The sequence below is a fragment of the Ostrinia furnacalis genome, unplaced genomic scaffold (genome assembly GCF_004193835.3).
Source record: "Ostrinia furnacalis isolate ACB-3 unplaced genomic scaffold, ASM419383v2 OfSCF0710, whole genome shotgun sequence".
Classification (NCBI taxonomy): domain Eukaryota; kingdom Metazoa; phylum Arthropoda; class Insecta; order Lepidoptera; family Crambidae; genus Ostrinia; species Ostrinia furnacalis.
Genome location: NW_021130949.1, coordinates 1,269,242 through 1,279,596, shown reverse-complemented (window position 1 = coordinate 1,279,596; position 10,355 = coordinate 1,269,242). Strand labels below are relative to the sequence as shown.

General features: G+C 36.4%; 1 protein-coding gene across 1 annotated transcript in view; it reads left to right on the top strand.

The window, feature by feature from the left end:
• Positions 1 to 318: 318 nt before the first annotated feature.
• LOC114349885 (lachesin) overlaps positions 319 to 10,355 on the top strand; it is a 77,659-nt gene continuing 67,622 nt past the window's right edge. Inside the window, exon 1 of the mRNA XM_028300477.1 lies at positions 319 to 727. Coding sequence (XP_028156278.1) covers positions 562 to 727 — 166 coding nt within the window. The 5' untranslated portion in view covers positions 319 to 561. The remainder of the gene's footprint in view (positions 728 to 10,355) is intronic.

Genomic DNA, 10,355 nt, shown 5'->3' with positions numbered 1-10,355 from the left:
GAATAAATTAAAAAGCTTTTCAGAATGCAGGTAGGCGCGGACGGGTAATTGGTTAGTAATAGGTCGTCGAGCAGGCTTGCGGATCCGGGCGCTATCTTAATCGTCCAGCGTTTAAGCATATTTATGTAGCAATAAGTTATCAGAGGCCTAATTACGGCTGCGAAACCACCTGTCCGCTATCATTTGTACATAGGCCTTCGCATATACTTCCGTGCATCTTACGCGCGGGCCCTCCCCCGACCCGCGATTGGCTGGAGCGGGCGGTGCGCGCGCAGCGGCCCACCTCGCCGCCGAGTGTGAGATGCTGCGACTCCGGAGGAGCCGGACGCCGCGATGTGCATCGCCGCCAGTGTCGCCCGTACACGCCGCCGCTCAGCACCCACCCGCGACGCCGCGCACGACTCACAAAGCACGACACTCCACGTGCGTCATCATACAAACTCTCAAAAGTATTCCCAAGTTACTTTCTTAGATGATTCCGAACCAAATAACAACTTTAGCAAAACTTTTGCATTGAGTTTCGTAGTGGTAGTAAAGTAGAGACGTAGTTGGTGATGTGATATGGCTAAGCGGCGAGAGCTGAAGCGCTGTGGAAGGCAGAGCGCGGGCGCGCTGGTGGTGGCCGGGTGCGCGTGGGCATGCGCGCTGATCGCCGCCGCCGCCGCCGATGCTCATGCTGACGTTGACACCTCAACCGGGCTCGGAGACAATACACTTACCAACTCAGGTAAGTAACTTTTTATCATATTATGCAGCAGCAGTTTCGGTAAGGAAACTCTAACTAATTATTTTCCAACGGGAAAAAGATACCGATGGGTAAAATAATTCGGTCAACGTTCAAAAAGCCTAGGTATTTATTGTAGGTACGGGACGGTTATATTTAAATTTTTCTTTATTTGTTTACCAAAAATGTATACACTAATATGATAAAGGTTTAACATCCATAAACATAGTGATGTAAAATATGACGAGAAATCGTATTATCGTTTTTGTTTACCCAATAATTGGGTAATTATTACCAACTGGCTTGAGTTCAAAGTTTACGTGACGTGTTCAGTCTGAATGGTGTTGTCTCAAATGCACACTCATGTATTTAACTTTATAGGATAGTAGGTTAAAATTAAATATTTTTGGTTGTAACCGTGGAAAGTGGATAAAAGATTACCTAATCCTAAAAATAAAATCAAAAATTTCACATTGTGTTTGGGCACTTGTGGGTTACAGCCAAGTTTATTATATTACCTACTATTGAATGTGGACATTAATTAAAGTTATGGATATTGTAGTCTTGTGATCCCAAAGGGGACGCGTTATGGAAATAGGAAGATTACTAATAAATTACTAGGGTGCAGTATGGAAAGAAATTACTATTACTTAGGTACAAAAAAGTTGCATTTTACACATTATAAAAATACATGGAGAATAATCCTATTAATGACTAATCCACTGAAAGGAAAAATTTAAATATTTTTAGAAATGATTGCGAAAGTTACTTTTAATATTTCAGGAATTTTCCTTTTTTGTGTCGAATTGGACACTATCTTTAAGAAATGAAGATTGTTACAAAGTAACAATTTGTATATTACTTATGTTTTAGTAAATCATGTGATCTAATAACGTGTATCTAAGAATACTAGTTAATAGTTTTTAAACATTATATAAATAATAATATATTAAATTACCTAAGTATGTGCTTATGATACCTAAATTATGTAAGTAGATCTTCTTGTTGATTGATGTAGGTAGATAATATAGGTAGTTGATAATTTTATTTATTTACTAGCTTTCCGCCCGCGTGGAATTTGTCTGTCACAGAAAAACTTTATCGCGCGCGTCCCTGTTTCAAAAACCGGGATAAAAACTATCCTATGTCCTTTCCCGGGACTCAAACTATCTCTATGTCAAATTTGATCAAAATCGGTTTAGGCGTGAAGGTAAGACAGACAGACAAAGTTACTTTCGCATTTATAATATTACTATAGATTAAAATTTTCTGGCGTTAAGAAGTACGAACCTTAGGCAATTCGATTTTTTTAAGTCATTAAAAAATATTTATTTTCGGAGTTTGGTTATTTACGGGATTAATCAATCAAATTATGTTCACATTGATGAGGTCAATCAATATAATTGATAGACAACAAGATAGTTGATTTATTTGAGCAGGAAAAACCACATTTTATTTAATGGTTTATCTTACCAGATTTAGGCTTTTTAATTTTAATTTTTACTACTTACTTGATAATTTTAGAAGTATAATTATTTTTCTCTGTGTTAACGTTGTTATAATATAACTAATAACAATAATAATAACACAGTGCTCGAACTTTTAATGCGTATAACTTTTTACCATAGGATGATTTCGTAATCAATAATAACAATAAATTAAAAAAAAATCAGATTAATATTTTCATATCAAGCGTTGTGATTGTTCAATTGTTGTATTTTCATAATTACTTATACGAGTATGTACTAGGATTTATTTTTACTAATGTATAGAAAGTATCTATAAAATGACACATTTACAAGAATATTGTTAATTTTCGACTTTTGGAAAACGGGTACTATTGCTCTTGCGGTAGGTACTTTTATTTTAATTAAGTTGTGAAATGTGGGGGCAATATTTCCTGTTCGGTTTGGTTGGTGGTAGCCTTGGGTTTCTTCTCAAGTCCACCTGGCTATCTACTTCCATCTTACCTAAGTTTGTCGCCATAACAACATTGTTAACTGCTTTGCTGTGCTCCGGCAATTAGAGTTAAGATAGTGGTTGAGGATTCTGGGTGAAGCTCGGTTCCACCTTCAGCCTGATCATCACTTTCCATCAGGCGAGATGCAGGCCAAGAGTTTACTCCTGGTGGATAAAAAAATATATTATAATAATTTTAAATTACAGTAATAAAGTAACAAAAGTAAAACATCATTCTGTGGTCAAGACGACGTCATTTTTACTTTATCGGCACTAAATATTCAAGCCCTGTTGATAATACTGTACAATCACTAAATTATAATGAATGACTTTGAAGTTAAGAAAACACGTTAAAATACGTTAGTAAAATGATTAAAAATATTATCAGGCTTACTTTTTTTTTCAGGCGGGAATTGTAGAGACAATAAACCATGAAGTACGTACTCAACTGTTAAGATCAGCACTACGAAATAACCTTGATTTAAGTTGTAAATAATACATAAATACATGCATTGCGTATGTCCTTCTGGACATTCATCATCAAAGATTAAAAAAGAAAGAAAATAATTTTATACTAGCGGCCGCCCGCGACTTCGTACGCGTGGATCCCGTTTTACCCCCTTCATCTATCTTACGCGGTTTAGATTTTTTCATACAAATGTTTTTTCCCGCTAACTCCCGTTCCCGTTGGAATTTCGCAATATCCTGTTGTAACTAAGCTTTAAGTTTACTAAGGGACCTGCATGCCAAATTTCAAGCGTCTAACTTAAGCGGTTTAGATTTTTCATACAAAAGGATTTTCCCGGTAATTCCTGTTCCTGTGGGAATTTCGGGAATTCCTTCCTTTGTGCACCTCTACGGTACCTAAGCTACGTCCCTTATAAATTTCAAGTGCCTACGTTTAGCCGTTTAGGCTGTGCGTGGGTATGTCAGTGAGTCAGTCATACAAAAGGAATTTCCCGCTAATTCCAGTTCCCGTGGGAATTTTGCAATATCCTGTAGTAACTAAGCTTTAAGTTTACTAAGGTACCTGCATGCCAAATTTTAAGCGTCTTACTTACGCGGTTTAGATTTTTTCATACAAATGTTTTTTCCCGCTAACTCCCGTTCCCGTGAGAATTTTGCAATATCCTGTTATAACTAAGCTTTAAGTTTACTAAGGTACCTGCATGCCAAATTTTAAGCGTCTAACTTACGCGGTTTAGATTTTTTCATACAAATGTTTTTTCCCGCTAACTCCCGTTTCCGTGGGAATTTTGCAATATCCTGTTGTAACTAAGTTTTAAGTTTACTAAGGTACCTGCATGCCAAATTTCAAGCGTCTAACTTAAGCGGTTTAGATTTTTCATACAAAAGGATTTTCCCGCTAATGCCCGTTCCCGTGGGAATTCCTAAGTATCCTATAACCTGCCCAGGAGTATGAAGAATAATTGTACCAAGTTTCGTTAAAATCCGTCGAGCAGTTTTTGTTTCTATAAGGAACATACAGACAGACATACAGACAGACAAAAATTTTACTGATTGAATTTTTTGCATCAGTATCGATCACTAATCACCCCCTGATAGTTATTTTGAAAATATATTTCATGTACAGAATTGACCTCTCTACAGATTTATTATAAGTATAGATATGTAGATTATGAAGCAATGTTTAATACCTCTTTCTAAAATCTTACATAATAATACCTAAATATAGGTATATGGCGGAAGAAAGTGCATGCATTTATAGTCTCATTTTTTAGGAACGACTTATGCAATTTTGTGTGTAGATTGGAATCATTATTATAGCTATAAATAGTGTAGTGCAACAATACTAAAGAAGATAACCTTTCAGTTGTCAGATGACTGCTTTTATTATTGAGAGAGATAAATATTATTATATCGGTTACTCTGTCAAGCTATTCTTAAATGCTTGATGGATTATTGGAATATTTCATCACGGTGGACCCGTGTCATCTGAACATACTTAATTTATTTTTAACAAGCAGTTTGGAAACGAATATAACAGTCGGTTTTAAATGATTTGATTGTATTTTTCATGCTATTGGAAAATCAGACTGCCTTAGACCGTTTTGAATTAAAAAAAATCGCTCTCTGGGTTACTAATGTTACTGAGCTACCAAGAAGACAGAGGTTATATACCATGTCGATCTTAAAGGTGACAGTTTACAAAATTCATAACTCTGACACCACAATCGCTTTTTAAATTGTTTTCCAATGTTTGTGAGAAACAATTTTCTAAAAAACAAAAACTACCTACTTATTTCCTCAGTATTAAAAGAGTTTACCTATGGCTTTAAATTAGTGTCAAGAGGTGTCAATGGCTTCTCCCTAAAATACCATCTCTATGTTTCAGAATGATCAATTTACATTATACCACTATGTACTTAAATTCCATAAATTAAATCGAGTATCAAAATAAAATTACAGTGTTATCAAAATATTTAGCTTATTAATGAAAGAATATCTTAATGAAAGCGAAGCTAGGCCTTCATTTCTCTTCGTTATTTATATTATTATGAGTGGCGGGTGGGCGGTGACGAAATAGAACAACACCTACTTACTTACGTATTTATTGTACGTAAGTAACTCAAGATGGAACACAAATATCTCCTGATAATACTGTTGAGGGAGAAACTAATCTTACCTGTCTGTGTATACTCTTTGATCTGATACAATAAACATCACACACCAAGAAGTCAGCTTCCATTAACCTCGCTTAGAACACATTAATGGAGGTTACTTATTGAGTTGTGTCTTATAATAAAAAAGATTTTCATAATGTGGTAATTGAGAATTTACACATGTGAATATGAAAATAAAATGAATAAGTAAAAAGCCGACATCAAAATAAGTTTAAAGTGTTCAAGTGGCTCTACTAGCATAATGAACATAAAATGAACATAAAATGAACATAAAATGATACACACCAGAAGGATTTATTAAATAAGTTAGCTATGTCCATTAATGATCATCGAGTGGATCAATACAGATGCTAAAGCTTTATAAAAAATCAAATCCATCACTACAGTAAGTATTAGTAGAGTACAACGGCAAATATTTATAATTATAAAACAATCAATAAATATTTTCAATTGCATAGGTAAGTAAGTAGAAAACTGGACATGGGGGGATACTATTTACACAAGATTAAAAAAAAATTGACCTCTCAATCTAGCAAAATACTTCATATTAACATTAAAATTAAAATGTTTTATAACCTTAATACTTACCTAACGATAAAACATACATTTGAATAGTTACTATGTTGAAAACGTGCGAGTCTCATTTTCCTACAACAACGAAACAGAGAAGGTTGAATGGAGAAAGGAATGTGATGAAATGAGTTTGAAACGCTGAGCAAAAACCAGTCCATAATTAAGTGTATAAAACCGTACTACATTTAGTTATAAACATAAAATCTAAAATAGAAACAAAAAAAAAACTTGGCTCTACAAGCAGACAAAAAATATTTCTAAAACATTGAGATGTCTTTTATTCATTAGAATCTTAGATGTACCTACCTACCTTAATCATGTTATGCATAATTTCAGGGAATAGACTAGTTACCATAATAATTATTGGCTCTTACTATTCCCAGTGCGTCATAATACATTCGCAGACGACAGCGTACGCCATTCGAATTACGCATAATTTGCATTTATCAAATTGGTATGTTGTATGGATTGCATTGTTGTTAAGGCTCGTATCAGATAGCCGGACACAGTGATGCCAGTAATTTGGCCAGTCATAAATTACTCGTTTAACTGAATTACGCGAGCTGAAAGCATTCCCGTTCTCCCGAATTCGAGCCATTTCCATTTCCCTGCTACTCTAGCGTGCCCACTGATATGTAGGCATCCGGCGCACTTCACAAATGAGCTTTGAATCAATGAAATTTAATTAGCGAGTCATTTGCCACGAATGTGTCACGTCGGCGTACTAGTCGGCACTCGCTTCCAATAACACATCTTCACTGCATTGACGTTCACCGATCTGACTAGTTAATGCGATCTCGTGAATCCTGCCTGAATAGATTACGCACATCCATTCGTTTTCCCTTGTTTAGTGGCGTGGACCTATTGATTTATTTTCGACGTGAACTTTTGGTTTATTATACAGTGCTTATGCTTACCTATATTTATAAAGAAGATAAAAATACAAATACTCCATATGAATGAGATAGGCTATTTATTAGCAAAATGACTGAAGTAATATTTTAAACAAAGTAACTAATTTCACCGACTATAAAAAGAATGTGTTATAATTAATTAGAAGCGGTGTACTAACACATATGTAGGACGAAACTGAATGGAAACTACGTTATATCAAAGGATACTTTGAAAAATGAAAATCCAATTACCTAAGCTGGACATGATCATACATGGTTGGATTTTTGCTTCATCAAAGTCAAAAGGAGAAATTAATCACTGGATCTGCACTGGTAGATTAAAGTCCCTTGCTTCAGTCTGTATCGAGTGGGGTTGCATTTATGAAGATTTTACATGGGTTCTTGAATCAGTTAGGCTAAAGTTCCATACGTTACCTACGTACCTACCTACATATAATTTAATCAATTAATGTAATAGCCTACAAATAAACTGTACTTACTCCTTGTTAATTGGAAACAATATTGTACTAGCTCCCGATTAATCTAAAATTGCTGACACGGCGACGATTGCATTGCAGTTCTATTGAAAATTATGCCAATGCAATTATTTCAAAGCTCGACCCGCCTTTCAGGGAAGTTTCTCGGGCGGAACTAAATGATAACCGGGAGCACTGTAACGAATTAATCAAAATTTCACCTCGGGCCTAATATGAGTCACGACTTCTAGCTAACAATGGCAGAGGAGGCGGAATCGAGTCGAATCGAAGTTGAATCAGTTCGTATATTCGGAGTTCCTTTGTTACGGCAACCGAGTAATGAAAGCGCTGGCTGATAATAATTTACGAACAGCAGAAGTGTCGCTGTTTAATGGCGAAAATGGGGGTCCGAGGAGCATTCCAGAGCAGGAGCCGGCGAGTGACAACCGCGCCGACAGCAAACTAAAATAATTATCATCATTGTCCCTGGCCACGGCGAGAGCTTTAATTGTTCATTTACATTTGCAACGATGATACCAGTTCGGAACTATTTCGCTCGGCGTTTATTTTACTCGCGCCGTTCCGCTGCCGTGTTATTGTCCAGGGTTAATGGTCTGAAAAATAGAAATGAATTGCAATTTGTATGATGTTACTACTCTATGGGAGTTATTGCCAACGTTAATTTCGTTAATGCATTATATGCAATGTCAATAAATAATATGAATGGTACACTATGGTAATTGAAAATTGTCAACAGAAAGTGAAAACAATCAAATGTAATTCCTCGGTAATTAATTACCTTTTTTTTATCAAGAACGGTCTAGAGACTCTAGGTAATTAAAAATTTGTAAGGTGTTTTTCCATTTTCTCAGAACATTAATATACTCGTATGTAGATTCTGGAAAAAAGTAAATGTCGTATGACAGGTTGGCCTAGTGAACTCTCCATACATCGACGTCATAACATAAGATGAGTCGTAAGACTGTGTTTCCCATTAAATAAATGTTTTAACACCCATTTCGAGTCTTTCATGGCACATAAAATGGAGTTAAAGCATCCAGTATTAGGCACGTCGCTGGAGCGCGCGCACCTATTGTAACGCGTGGGTAGTGAGGGCGCGCGCGGAATGAAATTACAATAGACGCTCGCGGAGTTCTCTCGCGGCATTAATTTGTATCAAGAATTTGTAGAGATTTAGCTTGAGCCAGCGGAGTGTTCATCGCAGCCGGCGAGCGTTAACACTTATTAAGGGGGTGCATCCCTGCGACAGATGTAGGGGAGGACCCGCCATTTGCGTAATGTCAGGAATGGTTACACTCGATTTAATAAAACTCCTACAACATTTCATTCTGAAGAATTTAAGAGTCAATTCGTTTTAAACGCCACCGTGGCATAGCGAGAAAAAACCGTGAGCCGAAACGTGCCGCGAATACATTGCCAAGGCTTGGATTTCTTATCGGTGGCAATTGAGATGAGTACTTATGGCTTTTCGAGTGGCTCGGCTTCGTTTAATTTGTTGTTTCAGCGCGGAATTTTTATTAACGTCTCCCCTCACTTTACATTTTTAGGAACGTGGTTCTTATTGGCGCGCCTGGTGCGGAGGAAGTTTAACATTGTTGTCTCATTCGTTTTTCTTAAGAAGTCAGGAAAAGTCTCAAGTATACAAACATTTGCACCTTCTGAAACAAAACTTGGGAAATCAATGTTGTTTTGAACATTTTATTGCTAAGTAACAACAAATAATAAGCACTGTTAAAATTCCCTTTTATAATCTTTCATAAGTCTATGTGTAATATCCTGCGTTCCTTTTTTATAGGATTTATGACCTGCTGGTATTAATTTGTAATCTTGACAAGAATCCATATTAAACCTTGCTCCAATTATTTTTGGTTTGCCATCTTATTACTTCCATGACAGGCGAACGAATGGGATAAAAATCAAAAGATAATTTTCACATCTACTTTCTTAAACCGATCTCTACATAATCTCTACCAGTAATGTATGCAATAAGTATCATTCAGCGCAGTCCCCTGGATTTATTCCTCAGACGTGACGACACGATTGCACGAAAGAGTCCCATCCGAATTTTACTTGCAAATATAATCACATTATGTCCAAGCCTGTGTATTAGCTTTGTGACGGCGTAGAAATTAATAGCAACAGCGAGTGTGCGCCGATCGGAAAACAGAAGGGGACCACTCAGCAGATGCTTATCTCCACACACGCTCTCCGCCTATATCAACATTCGGATTCTGAACCACTGATATACGAGTATTATACATGCCCTACTGCTCGCATAATGCGAATAATTATCTGAACGCTGACGTTACTCTTTGACGTCTTTGTGAGTGATTGAGAATATTGAGGTATATTGATTGAACGGCAGCAAAAATATACCAAACAACGCAGATTACAATATTGATCTCTATGAATTTAATTGAATGTCTCAGAAGTAAATTTTAATAATACTGCAATCCTGCTCCCCTCATATTACAACGGACGCTCTCCACTCTGTCTGGCTAAGATCGCTATTAGAGATAAGACCGCAGAATTTATTCTACAAACTTTAGATTTTTTCTAAAAACTAATAATTACATATATGTTTTTCTTTCCTACCTACTTTCGATCTATATTTATACTAAGTTACCTACTTTCGATCTATATTTATATAGATAGACTCTTACTTTAGTGTCTTTAAAATGTTTCAAGGTCTAAAACAAATTTTTGCACCATTGTCTAACCAAAACAAATGACGTTTCGGGTGTCCCGCTAAGTAGTCGTAACGATGGGGTTTCGTATGTTAACATGTGGCGCGTAAATGTGACTAAACGTAATTAATGATCGATTGTAGCTTGTTGCCGACCATAGAGAATGGTTTGCGGCCCCTTGCAAATCTTTGCGACTCAAAATAGGAGTCCCCAGGGGCCGGCGCGCCTTTTAATTTGCGTTGGGGTGAGCCCCTGCTACTGGCCTTATAAGAATAAATTTTTAAATTACGTGTTTCCGATCGATATAAAGCACACCTGATGATGTAGGGTGGTTTGGTTTATACGGAATATTTATTTACATTTGAACAATATGTACC